We start from the raw sequence: 17,482 nt of genomic DNA, 5'->3' as shown, positions 1-17,482 counted from the left end.
AGAACATGCATTCACAGAAGTCTGAAGATATCACAGCATGCAGTGAGCAAAATGGTTGACCAGTTGGGTCAACCCACAAAGCTTCTTGGTGGTGGTCCTTCTCACTCACACAAGACATGGAGGATGATTACCTTCACCATCGGTAGACCCAACACAGGACCGATGTGTTGATGAACAGAGCTGATCTAGTTGAACATTGAGCGTGCTACTTGATGAACATACCTGGAATCCTTCCCAGTTTCATTACCGCTAACAGCCTAATAATTATACTTTCCTCGTTATATGAATCGACACTTAATTGATCTTAGTATTCTTCGGATATCACATCTATCACTGGTCGTTATTTCCATATATTAGTCAAGTAGATCATGTGATCAACACGATAATGCTAATCACAACGTCTACCTTTTCGACTTTTCATGTTCTAATAACTTATGACGACTCTATTATAATCTTTCTATTCAATATCATATCAAATCGATATCGTTCAAATGAGCCTTAGCTAAGTGATATTCGAATCTACGATCACATCAAATAATACTAAGTCAGTTTTAATACTATATTACGATCGAATTCAATAAAATTAATTAATTAATTTATTAAATCTGAACCATTGACTCTGGATATTTAATTAGTCTTTATAAATTTATTTTATGCAGACTAATTAATTCATTTTGAACTTTCTAGTGTTTCATTCATGTGACCTATCAACAGTGATAAACCTTATGTTATAAAAAGCCAGCAGGCATCACTTTAAGGACACTTGAAGTACTTTTTCCTGAAATGACATGATTTGTTCTCTTTCTCTAATCTTATTCCTGCAAGCCTATCATCCAACCGGCACAAGGTACTGAGCTACAGCATTTTTGTTCTCGCTCACTGTGTGTGGTCAATTCTCAGAAATGGCTTCGGAAGTGATTCAAGAGAAGGTTGAACCCACAGAATAGATTAGGGCCGATAGGGATCGCCGAACACAAGTTGCAGGCCATGCCAATCCCTCTTTCCGAGTAGTAACAGGAGACGGTGAAGAAGATGGCAAAGGAGGAACAGTCGAAGGACAGTGGCCTGATGCATAAAGACCAGACAAGGAAACACCAACTTGCCTCCTTGTCCGTGACCAAGCTGAGGCTGTCAGCAGCAGGGCTGACAATGCATAGTTCAACGCAGCCACTTCACTTTTTTTTTAGTCTAAAACCTTAGAGAGATTGATTCATGTTCACAAAAACCCTAATTAATGATTTCCATCCTTTCTCGTATAAACGTACGTAGCTCAAAGATGACTTTGTCGAATCATTGATTAGAGATAGACATGATGAAGGTGAGATTGGTTGGTTTCGTCCAAATAGAACACTTGAACCTCTCAAGTTGCATGTAGCAACAAATTAGATCAGTCCAAATAGAACACTTGAACCTCTCAAGTTGCATGTAGTTGCAGTCAAGTGGGAAGGCTACGTGGTATATATATAGCTTGGTTCTGGTCATAAATAATTACTACAATTTTTTTTAGGGAATTATTGTACAGTTTTCTTTGAATGTTTCTGATAAAAAAAGAATGCACAAATTATCAATTTTTATTTTTATTTTGTTTTTGGAAGGAATTATGGTTTATTTTTAAACATCAACCAAATAATCTTTTAATTTATTTTGATCAAAAAAGGAAAAAAAAAAAAAGTACATAAAATGACAAGATTTACAGGGATTTCATTAGACTCCTACAACTTTTTTCCTACATAAAAAAAACAAAAACAAGAAACGAGTAAATAATGAGCACAGAGACGAAACACTCCATGGGCTTATGACGTAATTACGGGTTCCCCCCACCCTCTGGGCGGTGCCGTTAGAGGGCTTCGGCGGTGCGCGCCAGGGACTGGAGGTTGCACCTGACGATGGTGTCGACGAAGACCCGGGTGTCATCCCTGGTGTTCCCCGGCGGCACGTCCACCACGTACGACTCCACGACCATGGCGTGGCCGACGGGTTCCGGCGCGGGGTGGATGGTGGTGACGGACCGGTAGTTGGCGAGACGGTGCTCGCCGCCGACCACCCGGAAGCTTAGCACGTGGTGCTCATCGTCCAGGATCTCGAGCCGCTCGGTGCTGGTTGTCGCCGGCAGTCCCGACACGACACGCACCTCACGGAGCGTGCCCACCCCGCCGTCGCCGACCACGACGCGGCAGCTCTTCACGAAGCGCTTGTAGGCCTGTGGCTTGTCGAAGCGGCGCACCACCGACCACACCACCGCCACCGGGGCAGCCACCTCCTGCACCACCGCCGAGCAGCACTGCTTCCGCCCCACCGCGTGCTCGTGGTACTTCGCCACCGCCTCTGGCAGCGCGTGCGCCGTGCACCGCTGCTCGGCGCTTCCGCCTCCGGTGACCCTTTTGGGTTGGGTGGAAGGCTTGGGAGGAGATAAAAAAGGCATCTTCTTTTTCCCCTCCTCTTCTAGTCTTTGATATAGCAAAGTAAATAAAAGAAATAATAGGAGAGGGTCAGAGCGGGGAAGGAATGAAGAAGAGTCTCCGAAAGATGTTGGCTTCAAGTAGGGGATGAACCAATATATATATATATATATATTGGTAAGAAAGGTGTGGGTTTGAAGATTTGGTTTGGGACTTTCAAAAGGGCATTCTATTATTTAATATTTTTCAAAAAATAATTATAAATTTAAAGGACTAGTTATAATAAGGATTTGAGATGAATGAAGGAGAGGATGTACACATATGAAGGACTAACAGTTGGAGTCTAATTAAATAATAAAATAAAATAAAATTATAGTAGGAAAGGTGTGGGTTTGAAGATTTGGGATGGGGCTAAAATAGTATATTTAAAGGGCTAGTAGTGGAATTCCATGTTTGGTTTGTAATGTAATTGGGACAAATGGAATGTATCAATGTGATTTTAGTAGGGACATATGGGGATGATTGGGTGTATTGATTAAAATGTAGATTTGGTGAGTGTTGTGGGATGAGGGCACTCATCATATGTGACTTGTTATTATATTTCATTTCTTGTTTGATTAAAAAAAGGGTTGGTGTCTCTAAATTGACTTGAAAAAGTTGATTAGTTTAAGAATTTGGCATGTAGATGATCAGGCATTCTGATTGACCAACAACTGGTGTTCATCTTAAGTTCTTGATTACAAAGCTTAATGTTGCTCATCTTAGTCATATGTTTAGGAGCTCTAATTGTAAATCTCATACATAATATAGCTAATTTCGTTAGAACGATTAGGTTTCTTCTTTTCTTATGACTGATATGATAAGCTCTCTGCCTAATCCTCTTAGCAGTTTCATCAATAAATAAAAAGTTTTTATTTTTCAAAAAAAAAAAAAAAAAAAGGACTCATGTTGGAGTGCTACTAAATTTGAGCAATCACTTGTCATTCCATTTGACCAATTAGAGTATCTCTTTTTGGATCGAGTCTGAGATATATTAGAATATGATATTGGAGGATACATGTCTTGTATTTTTTTAGAAAAATCTATAGATCAACAATTAAACATAAATCAGAAAAATCAATGTAAGATAAAACTCATATCCTTCATTATATAAAAATAATCAAATAAAATTTTATTTTTTAAAAAAAAATAAATTTTCTTTATGTCCTCTACAAATTCTTAAGATACAAAATAATATACTTATCGAAAAATTAGATCCTAATACCCAAGAGCTTCTTTTCATAGTTAATCCCTTGTTCTTCGAATAATTTCTATCCTTCAAGTAATTGTCCATGGTCTTGGCAGTAATATCCATAGATTAAAATGGAGAAATCTAAAAGAAATTGAATTATTGGCTGAAACCAGGAGGAGCAAAATTAAGGTGCTAAGATGGGCACTTTCAAAATGCTTGTCACATAAAGACCACCAGAATTCGAATCGGAGAAGATGAGATGGGAACCAAATAAAAGATCGAGTGTTTGTCTACACATTCATTCAGTTTAGTTCTTCTTTTCACTTTTCATTAATCTAATTTTTTTTTCCTTCAATTATTCAAACCAAAGTTTTGTTTTACCTCTTAAAAAGGAGTGTCTGCAGTTTAGCGGTTCGGGTCGACTCGGGGAAGGAGGATAAGGATGACGAGTATCGGGTTTGCAGTGGGAGTTTGGATGGGGAGGTCAAAATCTGGCGGGTCCGGATTTCGGCTACTAAAGAATCCGACCCGATGTAAAGAATATAAAAACAAATTGGAACAAAATCCTCACCCCATTAGGCTTTGGAATCCGAATCCAACTAGGAAAAGTCCGAATCTGATTCGGACTATGTAGTAAATCTTCTGTATATGTTACCGCCCTTGTCGTCGTTCATGCAAACGACTTCTCGCTCGTTCTTCTTGCTTCTCCCGACGAGTCTTTGCTGAAGCCACAGCTCAGATCAAAGCCTTCGCCGTAAGATCCTTAGCCTTCTTCTTCCCATGTTCTTGATGTGCATGCATGTTCTTCTCTCGCGTTTCTTATGCCTTGCGTTGCTTCCAAGCAGCAGAGACTTGGGTTTTCTGTCGCCATGGATTCCGGAGAGCACCGCGAGAACCCGCCCCCCTGCGCCAGAGGCTGCGGCTTCGTCGGCAGCCCCGCGACGCGGGGCCTGTGCTCTTGGTGCTACCGAGACATCTGCCTAATGGAGCAGCTCGAGAAGATGCGGCCGCCTTTGGCCGCTGCGGAGTCCGACGCCGGGAGTCGGAAGGTCGCGGCCGCGCAGTCCTCCTCCTACCGGGACGAGGAGCCCCCGAAGGCGGCGGACCGGTGCGGGCGGTGCAAGAAGAAGGTGAGGCTGTGCGCGAGGTTCGAGTGCCGGTGCGGGAGCACGTTCTGCGCGGCGCACCGCCTCCCGGAGACGCACGAGTGCGCGTTCGACTACAAGGCGCACGGCCGCGCGGCGATCGCCAAGGCCAACCCCGTCGTCGTGAAAGACAAGCTGCGGAGGATCTGAAGAAGACGCAAGAATATTAATGGCGTCAATTAGATTAATCGAAGCAATGGATGATGATGATTTGGTACATGGCAGTTCAATTTGTATTGCTTGGCATTGGGAAGGATTGCTGGGCATGGATTAATTTCCACTGGTTAATAAATGTGCTTTTCTTTAGAACCCAAATTGATTCCTGAATTAGTATTAATGAAATTGAAATGGAAAGATTAACTTCCTTCTTATGATTTTTGTTCCAAGGTAGCATAAAAGGTACAATTATTTGCATTATGATAGAATACAACGAGGACCATTATATTACTAGGAATTTTCATTCGGCTTCTTCATACACTGGCTTGAAATTTCTATACGCAATCACTGCATAGAAGGGATCCGTCCTATATAACCCAATCAGTCTCATCATTCCACTAAGAAGTGAAGCATCAGCCTTTGGTGGTACATTCTTGACTATCTCAGGCTGTGTAAATCCATCCACAGATTGGAAGTACTGCACAACCAATTGGACTCGGCTGTAATCACTCCCATCCCTCCATGCACTGATTGCTTTCTCATAAAATAGACGATTGCTGAAGCTTACGATGAACACCCCACCTGGTTTGAGAACCCTAAAAACCTCGGCAAATACCTGCAACAAGTGAGTCACATGCAGATGATCACAGTTCTGCTTCATGGGTGTGGATGCTAGTACAGATTAGGAATGAAAGTTCTAATTGGTAGTTTGAAGTTGACTTCAAACCAGCATCGACAAGAAACTGCATAGCTCAATGTTAGAACTCATCCATCATAAATATGATTGTGTTCTTCTCATACATCTGTGTGAAGTGCCATGGAATCATCATGCAGTCTCTCCTGATCTATAAGATTTGTCAGAGATTAAATGGTTTAAGATGAATAAATTGCTATTCCAAATGTTAGGAGGTGCTGTAACTCCCAACTATTAAGAACTGTGATTCCTACAAAGCTTTTGAAACGGGACTCCAAATATTAGGTTCGGAAGCGAGCTTGTTTTAATTGCAAACCGTATGCGGAAGTGCTATTGTTCGTTCTACTTAGAGACCTAGTTTGACGTCAACTCCGGTGGGGCATTTTGCCGAGCAGCCCCCGTGCATGAAACTCTACATTCAAACTCATCATGTACTCGAATCGTCGAACCGTACCTTCTCCGGCCACTGCAAGTACTGAACGCTGACGGCGCACACCACCGCATGGAAACTGCAATCCTCGAACTGGAGCTCCTGGTCACGGTTGAGGTCCTTGACGAAGAAATAGTCAAGCCTGGGGTTCCTGGCCAGCTCCCGGGCGTTGAGCCCGTGGCCGACCACTCGCTCGTACGCTACCTCCTGCGGCAGGTGGCTCACCCAGGAGCTCATGAGGTCCAGCACCGCCCACCCCGGCGCCAGGCGCTCCCGGTAGAGCCCCGTCAGAGCGGAGATGAAGGCGGCGTCGACGTGGGTCACGAAGCGGGGGAAGGCGTAGAAGTCCCGGTCGGGGGCGGTGTTGAGCTTGGTCCGGCCCTCGCTGGTGAGGACGAGGCGCTTGATCTCGCCCGCGGCCCTGGAAGGGTCGGAGTGGGAAGAGGACACGGCAGCGATTCTGGGAAGGTGGGGAGGCGGGCGCAAGGTGACCATGGCTATATCCCCTCATCTGCTCCCCAAGAGTTTGCGGCCTTAAGAGAGGCGCCGGTCGGGCCTCTCGAATGCTATCGACCGAGGGGTTGAATAGTAGTCGAGACGTAACCCCATTGACACCACATATGCCTAAGTAGTGGATGATAAGCTAACACATGTAAGGAACTACTACTTATCATTGGCTCTGCACGCTTACTTCCTCCCTCACAAGTAGATGAATAGCAGTGGAGACGTAACCCCATTGACCACTAATTACATATGCCGTCAAGTAGTAGACAACCAGGTAACACGTGTAAGGAGCTACTTCTTTTTCTTAGATCTTGCGCTGCAAGCGTACTTCCTCGCGAGCTCTGCCGGCTAGCTTTTGCTTGCTCGTCTTTTGATACTTTGTGATGAGGGTAATAATGGTGATAAGACTCGGACTGACGTTAATTATCCCAGATGATGTCTCGATTGACCTGACACTATCTGGTCAGATGGATCGGAACGTCGACCGAGACACATTAAACATCCTGCTCGGGCTCGATCCTTCACGTCACGCCAACGTCAGTGTCAGACGTTATCAGGAGTACGAGCTTACCCCTGCAAGCGGGTACATCAGGAAACAGTAAGCTTCCCTATAAATACCCTCGCATTCTAAACGGGAGGGGAGGGGGGAGGAAGAAGAAGATACAACTTAGCTAAAGAAACCCCCTTCACCATATACTAACTTAATCGTCGGAGGGGTCGGGCCGAGCTACCGACCCAACCTGTGTGCAGGTGTAAAGACGGAGGCCTCCCACTGAACGCCCAGGCGAGGAGTTCCCTCTCGGAGGAAACTACGACCTCGTCCCAATCGGACCACCGCAACCGACCGCCTCAGTAGTCTCGAGGGCCGTCCCAGGAAGATCCCCCATCATCCGGACTCGAACCAAGCCACGTCGGCCCCGAGGCCACGGCTTAAAGTTGTTCACACTAACAGATTGGCGCTAGAAGGAGGGCCGAATATCGAGGGATCATCCGACTGGCTCAGACGAGCTCGCAGCTGAGGGGTCACACCCGATCGGAGCTCCGGGGGAACATCCCCTGCATGGAGATCTTCAAGACGAACCCCCCGCCACGACCTCAGAGCGCTATTGGTGGATATTCAACGACCTGGGCTTGTCGCCACCCGACGGCGCCCCTGCCGACCCGTCGCCCGTGTCATCCGAGGCCTTTCAGGACCTCACCCGTCAAGTCTGAACCCTGACCGGTATGGTGCAGTTCATTATCCCACTCGTTTCTCGTCCGTTGCACCTGTCGGCAATCCAACCATTGCGGCAACAGGAGCCACCCATTTAAGCTCGCATGCCACCTCGGGAGCTCCCCGCTTCGCCTCGGGTCCGATCGGCCCCACTCGGGGATCGAGTGATGGAAAACCCGAGTGGCCGCCCAAAACCCGAGGCATTACCTTCGGATTCAACAGACTCCCTGCGAGCCTAGCTACGCTTTGTTAGTCAGTGGCTCGACGAAGTGGAGAAGGAGGTTCGCAGGTCAAAGGGAGAGCTCGGGGAGGACGCACACCAAGAGTCTCCGTTCGCACACGAGATTCAAGATCTAACGGTTCCCCCGAACTTCCGACTCCCCTCTTTGGACGCATATGATGGCTCCACCGACCTAACGGACGACGTAGCCGTTTTCCATGCCCAAATGGCGCTATACGGAATCTCCGACGCTTTGATGTGCAGGGCGTTCCCCACGACTCTAAGGGGGCCAGCCCGTACATGGTACAGCGGTCTGAAGACCGGGACGATCGCCTCCTTTGACTAGCTCGTCAAGGACTTCGAACTCAACTTCTTGGCCTACGCCCGGCCAAAGCCGACCGTTGCATTGCTCCTCAGACTCAACCAAAGGGAGGACAAGCCCCTCTCCCATTTTGTGAATCGCTTTACAACACAAATCCGGGGGTTGCCGGACACTCATCCCTCTTTATTAGTGCAGGCGTTTATTACAGGCCTGTGACCTTCCAGATTCTGCTGGTCCCTCGTGGAGCGACCCCCCACCACAGTACTAGATATGCTCCAACAGGCTAACCAGTACATCGCGGCGGAGGCCTAGGTAGCCGTGAGGAGGAGGAGCGACTTTTGGCAGCAGGCTCCATAGAAGAAGTCAAGCACCCGCGGTGGCTATCCGATGTAGTCCTCGTAAAAGGAATCTAGGCCTTGCCTCAGTCTCTTCTGAGCGAAGGCTCAGTATCTACCTGACTGCCTCCCGGCTCGCAATTAGCTCCGGCCTAACCCCCTTTTGTATCTACACGGCTCGGCTGTAGACTGCCCGAGTCCACCTCAACGCGACCTGCCCGCCTGAGTCGTGTCCCTTGGCCGTAGTCTGCCCGAGTCCGCCTCTACGCGGCCTGCCCGCCTGAGCCATATCCCTTGGCCGCAGCCCTCCAGCACCGTGCTCCTCGGCCGCATGTTGCTCGAGACCACGCCTGCGCGGCCTGCCCGCCTGAGCCATACCCCTCGGCCATAGCTCACCTGCGTCGTGCTCCTCGACCGCATGTTGCCCGAGACCACACCTGCGCGGCCAGCCTGCCTGCGTCGTACTCCTCGTCTCCATGCTCCCCTGCGCGGCCTGCCCACCTGCGCCGTGCTCCTCGACTACGTGCTGCTTGAGACCCCTACCTCAGCGCGACCTGCCCGCTTGTGCCATACCCCTCGCCCGTAGCCCGCTTGCGTCGTGCTCCTCGGTTGCATGTTGCCCGAGTCCACGCCTGCGCGGTCAGCCCGCCTGCGCCGGGCTCCTCGGCTGAGTGTTGCCCGAGACCACACCTGCGCGGCCTGCCCGCCTGCGTCATGCTCCTCGGCCGCATGTTGCCCGAGACCACGCCTACGCGGCCTACCCGCCTACGTCGTGCTCCTCGGCTCCATGCTCCCCGAGACCACAGCTTCTGTTCGGCCTGCTCAACTGAGCTGTGCTCCTCGACCGCACACCACCCGGGGTCACCGCTTCACATCCAACCCATCTTAGTTGCTAAACTCCACGATTCCCACACCCTTGGCAACAGACCGGCAAACGCCCGGCTGGGACAGTTTCTCAAAGCCGAAGCCATGCCTCGGACCCTCCTTTACAGCAACCGATGCATAGCTTCCTTCGAGGAGGAGGGGAGGGGGGGGGGGGAATATAATGAGAGTAATAATGGCGATAAGACTCGGGTTGACATCAGCTGCCCCAGATGACGCCTCGGTTGACTTGACACCACCTGGTTAGACGGACTGAAATGCCGACCGAGGCACATTAAACATCCTGCTCGGGCTCGATCCTTCACGCCACGCCAACGCTAGTGTCAGACGCTATCAGGAGTACGAGCCTACCCCCTACAAGCGGGCACATCAGGAAATAGTAAGCTTCCCTATAAATACCCTCGCGTTCTAAACGAGAGGGGAGCGGGGAGGAAGAAGAAGACACAACTTAGCTAAAGAAACCCCCTTCACCATATACTAACTTGATCGTCGAAGGGGTCGGGCCGAGCTACCGACCCGACCTGTCTGCAGGTGTGAAGACGGAGGCCTCCCACTGAACGCCCAGGCGAGAAGTTCCCTCTCGGAGGAAACTGCGACCCCGTCCCGATCGGACCACCGCAACTGACCGTCTCAGCAATCTCGAGAGCCGTCCCAGGAAGATCCCCCATCATCCGGACCCGAACCAAGCCGCGTCGACCCCGAGGCCACGGCTTAAAGTTGTTCACACCAACACTTGGGAATCAACCCTTCATCTCACACCAGAATTTGCTGCAACAAGGACTAGAATGGTGGCCGTAATCTTATGCCTTCTTCGCTCCCTTCCTCTCCTCCTCTTCCTCATAAAGCAAGGAAGGAGGAAGAGATCGAGGCTGCCGCCGGGGCCGTGGAGGCTTCCCGTCGTCGGCAACCTCCACCAGGTCGGGGCAAATCCTCACCTCACCCTCCGCGCGCTGGCCGAGCGCCACGGCCCGCTCATGTTCCTCCAGCTCGGCTCCATCCCCACCGTGGTCATCTCCTCCGCCCACGTCGCACGGGAGGCCTTCAGGGCCCACGACCTCGCCTTCGCCGGCAGGCCGGCGCTGTACGCGGCGGAAAGGCTGTCCTACGGCCTCCGGGACGTGGCGTTCGCGCCGCACGGGGAGTACTGGCGGCAGGCGCGCAAGGTGTTCATGGTGGAGCTGCTTAGCGCCAAGCGGGTACGATCCTTCCGTGGCGTCAGGGAGCGGGAGGTGGCGTCTCTGGTCGCCTCTATCCGGCGGCTCGCTCCCTCTTCGGCGTCGTCCCCTATCGATCTGAGCAGGATGGTGCTGTCGGTAACGAACGCCGTCACGTGCCGAGCGGCGTTCGGTGACAGGTACGAAACCGCCGGGAGCGGGAGGCTGCATCGGGTGCTGGGGGGTTTCTGCGCCGGGGACATCTTCCCGTGGTTGCGGTGGATTCATGCGTTGGACGGGCTTCGGGCAAGGGTGGAGAGGGTGTTCGGGGGAGTTGGATGATATCTACAGCCAAGTGATCGAGGAGCACCTCAGAGGAGACTGCACATCGGAGCACGGAGACTTGGTGCAGGTACTGCTTCGGCTGCGAGAGGATCCAACGCAGAAGAACACCTTCGGCAGTATGGATCACATCAAGGGTCTTCTCACGGTACCGTTTCTTTCCTCCTCTCCATTCATGAACGCGATCTCTCTCTCCCTCTCTCTCTCTCTCTCTCTCTCTCTCTCACATCGAGAATGACGAAGAAAACAAAATTTTCGTTTGGTAGGACATATTTACCGCCGGCACCGAAACGTCTGCGGCGACCATCATATGGACGATGACGGAGCTGCTGAGGAACCCGAGAGTGATGGCTCGAGCGCAGAAAGAAGTGCGAGATGCGGTGGGGAAGAAGGGCACGGTGGACGAAACCGACCTCCACGACCTCCCCTTCTTGAAGTGGGTCATCAACGAGTCCCTCAGACTGCACCCCCCGGCTCCGCTTCTGCTGCCTCGCGAGACCACCGAGGCCTGCGCCGTAGGCGGGTACGAGAGTCTTCGTCAATGCCAAGGCCATCGGCACGGATCCCGCCAGCTGGCGCAACCCGCAGTAGTTTCGGCCGGATAGGTTCTCGAGCGGTGGCGATGTCGGAGACGGCGACGTCAGATGGGGAGAGTGCTTCGGGTTCGTCCCCTTTGGGGTCGGCCGGAGGAGCTGCCCGGGCATCAACTTCGGGTTGGCGGTGGTGGAGCTGGTCTTGGCCAATCTGTTGTACTGCTTCGATTGGGAGGCGCGGCTGGGAAAGGGAGAGGAGTTGGATGTGGAGGAGGCGTTTGGAATGGCAGTGCATAGGAAAAGGCCTCTCTGTCCGGTGGCGAAATCCTATTATTAATGGTAACGCCATCTTTTAAATTGCACAAGGATGTCATGTGGATGGATATGTTTTGCGTACCGTTGTGAGCTTTCTTTTCATTGGTAGAGAGCGGATCCTTATCTTTAATATATGTTTCTTTATGATTTTGGTTATCAAGGATTGAGCATAATGGTCTCAGCCTTTGTGTGGATTTATCCCTTTTTTTATTTTGATGAAAAATTTGTTATATCACAAAAAATCCCATTTATTTGATTGATCCCACATAAATTTCATTCTTCTAGATAGATCAAATTTAGGCTACTGCACATAAATCCTCGATTATGCGATATTCAATTATAATTACAGTTAATACGAGAGAACAAATCGGTAATTAACGTAAATTAAACAGCAATTGCTACAGTGACTTCTCAAAACAAACAGTTCAAAAATGAGAAGAAAACAGACATCACATTTCAACATTATCTCTCATGCAGAAAATATGAAATTTTTAAGCAAAAGGAGCCCACATTTAGCTTAAACTACTCGCGTAATCCCTAACAAATTCCAGAACTCAGATTCCTAACGTATTGACATACTACTAAAACATATACATAAATGAAATTGATCTGGGCAACAAAGATCATAAAATACTAAGATTTGGAAGATTTGAGATTAGTAACATACTTGGCAGGAGCATGATTGCCCCATTTTCCTCCAAAAGATCCATCAGCAGTCCCTACTGCACCTCTCCCACTCACTGCCCATGGCCAGGGAGTTGCACTAATCTTATTTGCTATCCAGCAATCCCATCTATTCTCTTGAAGCTGAGTCTTCATTCTCTCACCCAAACCCTGCTGCATTTGCCCCCTGTCAGAATTTGGCATGGGCTCTACAAGACAAGAAATTTTGTATTTGTCACAACTGCAACTCAGCTACATTCTAAAACTGAATCGGATGCCAAAATGATATTTCATACTGAAGACAGTTTGTTGATTCCTGTGACATGAGTGCTCGACTCCTTAGCGCTTGCGACTGATACTGCTACTTCCCAGTTGTTTGCCGGTGCTGCTATCTTGCTTCCATCACCTTGCATGTCACTTATAGAAATTGTTTTCAGCAAACCGACATCCACAAGCAAAGGGTATTCACTCTGTTGTTGAAGAAAAATCATGTAAGCAAATTAAGTCTAAAACCATACAACAACAACAACAACAAAGCTATAAATTCGAACTATTTGGGATCGACTATATGGATCTTTTGTCGTTATTGAGATACATTAAGATATACAAAAAAAAATCATATGTTTAATCTAATTTATTGTTCCTACATATTTATTTATAATTTTTATTAAAATCTTTTTAGATCTTCCTCTATATCTCCTTGTGCTACTCCTCCACATAGTATCACCAACATTCAGAGATAGAGGAAGACCTAAAAAATTAAAAAAAAATTATAAATAAAGATTTAAGTATTCTAAACTTAACTAAGCTATAAAACCAAACATAGTGACCAAGGGAAACAAGTGCAAGCTAAAACAGACTAACATGGGTGCCCTGCTCAAGAAAATAGATCTATCATTGCTAGAACACAGCAACTTAACCACCCGGTAGCTCAAAGGCTAGCCACCAAGAAACTCTTCATACTTTTCAGATATATATAATATTACAGAGGTAAGTCCAGATAAAAAAATGCTCCAAAACTATGACAAATATCTGTCGAGAAATCTCTTCTGGCTGAATTATCTTCCAATTTACTCCATTAAATTTATAGTTTTTGCAATATATCAGACTCCAAGCAGCTACTTAAGGAGGGAAAGAGCAACAAATATAACAGAAATAGGAGAAAATAAGGTAATCTACACATATGTTTGCTTCTGGTCATTTGACTGCAGAATTGAAAATCATGCCAAGGATTTCTTTTAACACCAAAATAATGGAAATTATAAACTTTTAAGCCTAAAACGTTAATTTATACATTATCTATGATCAAAAGTTTACAAGATAACTATCTCATAAAAATTATAAAAGCTTAAGAGCAATGTAAGTATAACAAACCCGTTCTGCCTTGCAATTAGCATGAGATTCAGGCTGATTTCTACAATAGTTTGAATGCGCCTGATGAAGCCTGTTTGAAATGAGTGAATCACATCTGCCATCTCCATCAGATGTCCCATCTTTCCTATTTAAAATTCTCCTTAAGCTGCTTCTCTTCTGAACAAAGTGTTCATTCTTTTCGAATAGGACATTCTCATCTGGCTCAGCAGTTATGATAGGCTTTTCAGTGTTGCTTCGATTTAATTTCTTCCTCCTTCATCAAAGAATAAGAAGCGACTTAATTAAAAGAAATATTTACAACAAGACAAGAGTATATTTCTCCTAGTGGAGCAATTTATCAGTTCTCATACTAGGAAAAAGATCAAGTTGCCCCTGGTCCTTCTCCTAGTACTTAGAGGTTCCTCCACTATGGTCAATTATATAAATCTTCCCCTGCAACTATCATGTAAGATAAAATGAAATGAATCAAGAACTAAGTAGGACGATAAAATTTGTTTTATATATATATATATATATATATATATATATATATGAGTAAGTGTGTGTGTACATGTACATATACATGTATCTGTATACATGTATACACATACATATGTATATGTATATATATATGACCTTAATGCCTAATGAATGTCCAAGAGTTTGTTAAGATCCCGATTTTCAAGTAATTTAAGTCTTAGGTTGTTCAATCAGATTGCTATGATATTTCTTTCAGGAAATTCTTTCAGAAATGCCTGTGAATTATCCAACCATCAAAAACAGCATCTCTGCCAGTACTGAAACAAGTTAATCAAACTAAGAAAAATAATGTGCCATCTAGTTTACATGTTAAAAATGTTTATGGATTACATGTAGAACAAGAATCCTGGAACTAACACCAGGATTACAATATTTTATTCCTCCAGCATGTAGGCAATTAGACAGAAACATTTGGAGAAACTTATGTTACAATGTTCAGTGCACTGTTGAATAAGATTAACAATATATGAAGTTAAAGTTAGAAGGTCAACTGAGCAAAAATAAGATGCAATGCAGATACAAACTCATAGACAACTATGGAAAACAGAGAATCATAACTCTAAAAGATAAAAGATAAAGGCATAAAAAAATTACTTCAACATCTGAGTCTTGTTCATATGCTCCTTTTTTTTCAAATTTGTCTCTTCACTCAAAATTGCATGGATGTTTGTTGTGTTCTGTTGAAAATCACAGCTACCCCCTCTCTTTTTTCTTTTATTAGTCCATGAGTTCACAGGGAGATCTGGATGAACGAGAAGGTTATTATCAATATGCATGCTTTCTTCCACAACATTCTCAGAATCTTGCATGCAATATGCACTGTTACATGTCCCAAGAAGCTGCCTCTGTTTAACAGCCTTCTTGCTCACCCTAGAATAAAAGAAGCACAGTGTCATTATGGGAGGCCATGATGCCATGGAAACTAACTATGACAAATACATGAAAAAAATGCATTTCCAAGAATACAGGATAACAATGTATAAATTCCTTCTCCTCACTTATGTCATTGTGCCTTCATTGGGTATCAATTTACTAGATATCATGAGAAGAAACCAACAACATATAATGTATAAAGTCAAATCCCTTGTTAGAAAAAAAATATGAAAAAAAAAAGAGAAAGTAAGAGTAAAAGCGCTAAGGTTGCCAAACAGAGGAACTCTAAAGGCAAGATGACGAGCGATAATTGATGATAAATATACACCGATGCTACTAACTGATGAGTTCATTAGAAAACAAATTAGAACAGTCTCATGATTGCTTTACCATATTGTACATAGGCATTATAAGGGAAGTAATTCACTACTGAAGCAGCACATTTCTGAGCAGGGAAAAAAGAACACCACTCCAAAAGAATTAATGTATATACTATATAGTTAAAACGACATAATTAAACTGTAACCAAAGCCTGTGTGTCATTGAAATTGGAAACTAAAACATACATCAAGGATTCAACCTTTTCTCATGTGCCAGATTACAAATGGTTTATACAAGAGAAGATGTAAGAGTAACATAATGATCTGTCAGGATTGAAACCATCAGGAGTTCTACTGATTCAAAGCAAGTGAAAGAAAAAGTTGCACCAAAGGAATTGGTTAAACTAGAATGTACAAAATGATCATTTAATAACTGTAAATAATTCAGCTTAACCTAGATTGGATCTCAGGCTAAATTATTGAATATGCTCTAGCAAGCTACAGAAATAACATAGTTGATAGCTTCACCTTCAACAGCTGATTTTGTGAGCAATGAAGACCAATACTAGAATCCTCTGAAGTCAGATTTAATATAGTCTACACATCATGAGGGATCAATATGCAGAAATAGATGAGAATACTACCCTCGACCTATAGGTTCGTCCTTGCGATACTTGTGCCAGTGAATCTCATAATTCCTGAAAAGTGAAATAGTCAAAACAATGCATACCTGATGATATCCTTGTCCCTGAAGATACTGGTTGATTCAAATGGAGGTAAGACAAATTCATCCATCTGTAGTAGGAGAAAAAATAGATTAAGAAAATATACATATAATGTGGATACCTACCCAAATTGAAACTCGATTACTGCTTCGTCCATTTGAAACACAATTATAATGATGGCCATAACAATAATCAGAAGCATCGACGACGAAGTTCATAGAAACACATCAAGAAACAAAAAGATACACAAAAGTCAGAAAAGATTAGACAATAGATCAAAAAGAAGAGAGAAGAAGGAATGCACCAAGAAAATTTCGCCATTATGAGCCGATATTAAGGATTTAAAGCTCAAGATCATTACAATGTTTCTTGATGGGGAGGAGGGAGATGCGCGAGGGAAGGCGTACGTAGAGGCGGATGCCGCGCGGGCAGGAGCGGTTGAGGGCAAAGGTGCGGGCGAGGTGGGCGGCGAGGTCAGCGACGGTGGGCAGGTGGGGGCCGAGGAGGATCCAGCAGCGGCGGAGGCCGTCCTTCCGCTGGGACTTGGTGAGCAGGCGGCGGTCCTCGAACTCCACGCGAACCGTCATCGGCTCCGCCATGAGGGAGGCCAAAGCGCTGGAGTTGCTCGCGGTATTTCCTTCACCTCCTCGGGAAGGGCGAGAAGCGCACCTGTCCGAGTTCACGTCTTTTTCCTATCCCGGAACGTGAGACCGACGGCGTCAGCGTCAGTTTGACGTCCGTTTGTTTTCATGCGCGATCGAGGCCAGACGAAATGACGGGGTTGAGCCAAAAGACACGAATTGGCTGAATCACCTTGGAAACTTCCATCGGGTGATGTGGTATCTCGTGGAACACGAACTTCCCTGATTGTTTGGTGAGCATCCGGTTGAAGCACCCCGGAAGCTTTCACTGGGCGATGTGGAATCTCGCAAAACCCCAATCAATGGTAAGCTGGTAAGTTTTCTGGGTCCCATGTCACGATCGATTGCGACTAAGATAGGCAAGGGTTCGCTCGTACGCACTTGCGAAGAAAATGAATGGTATCGGATCGGATCACAATAATCCAGATGGAAACTGATTACGTGCTCAACACCTCATGAAGAGGTTTCTTGATTCTTTTCCAAATATTATTT

General features: G+C 46.2%; 4 protein-coding genes and 1 pseudogene across 5 annotated transcripts; 2 read left to right on the top strand and 3 right to left on the bottom strand.

Annotated features, from left to right (window-relative positions):
• Positions 1–1,677: 1,677 nt before the first annotated feature.
• LOC135623221 (abscisic acid receptor PYL4-like) lies at positions 1,678–2,492 on the bottom strand. Its single transcript, XM_065125939.1, has one exon. It carries the CDS (start codon positions 2,420–2,422, stop codon positions 1,838–1,840), a length of 585 nt encoding a protein of 194 aa, XP_064982011.1. The 5' UTR covers positions 2,423–2,492; the 3' UTR covers positions 1,678–1,837.
• Positions 2,493–4,042: 1,550 nt separating this feature from the next.
• On the top strand, positions 4,043–4,987 carry LOC135623222 (zinc finger A20 and AN1 domain-containing stress-associated protein 2-like). The gene is made up of 2 exons (XM_065125941.1): positions 4,043–4,384; positions 4,476–4,987. The coding sequence occupies exon 2, from the start codon at positions 4,500–4,502 to the stop codon at positions 4,923–4,925; it is 426 nt and encodes a 141-aa protein (XP_064982013.1). The 5' UTR covers positions 4,043–4,384; positions 4,476–4,499; the 3' UTR covers positions 4,926–4,987.
• A 130-nt stretch (positions 4,988–5,117) lies between these two features.
• LOC103998278 (uncharacterized) lies at positions 5,118–6,687 on the bottom strand. The gene is made up of 2 exons (XM_009419706.3): positions 6,080–6,687; positions 5,118–5,547 (listed from the first exon to the last, which is right to left on the bottom strand). Exons 1-2 carry the CDS (start codon positions 6,548–6,550, stop codon positions 5,233–5,235), a joined length of 786 nt encoding a protein of 261 aa, XP_009417981.1. The 5' UTR covers positions 6,551–6,687; the 3' UTR covers positions 5,118–5,232.
• A 3,559-nt stretch (positions 6,688–10,246) lies between these two features.
• LOC135623220 (cytochrome P450 71A9-like) lies at positions 10,247–11,928 on the top strand (annotated as a pseudogene).
• Positions 11,929–12,344: 416 nt separating this feature from the next.
• LOC103998276 (coilin) lies at positions 12,345–17,034 on the bottom strand. 2 transcript variants are annotated; one of them, XM_065126309.1, is made up of 7 exons: positions 16,757–17,034; positions 16,355–16,419; positions 15,258–15,301; positions 15,026–15,173; positions 13,913–14,165; positions 12,835–13,008; positions 12,345–12,747 (listed from the first exon to the last, which is right to left on the bottom strand). In XM_065126309.1, the coding sequence occupies exons 1-7, from the start codon at positions 16,946–16,948 to the stop codon at positions 12,691–12,693; spliced, it is 933 nt and encodes a 310-aa protein (XP_064982381.1). In that variant the 5' UTR covers positions 16,949–17,034; the 3' UTR covers positions 12,345–12,690. The 2 variants fall into 2 exon arrangements, with proteins under 2 accessions (XP_064982381.1, XP_009417980.2); XM_009419705.3 differs by having other exon boundaries at positions 15,026–15,301.
• Positions 17,035–17,482: the final 448 nt, after the last annotated feature.

The sequence above is a fragment of the Musa acuminata genome, chromosome BXJ2-9, assembly GCF_036884655.1.
Source record: "Musa acuminata AAA Group cultivar baxijiao chromosome BXJ2-9, Cavendish_Baxijiao_AAA, whole genome shotgun sequence".
Taxonomy (NCBI): Eukaryota; Viridiplantae; Streptophyta; class Magnoliopsida; order Zingiberales; family Musaceae; genus Musa; species Musa acuminata.
Note: the sequence above shows the minus strand (reverse complement) of the source record. Positions and strands in the feature narration are given on the sequence as shown.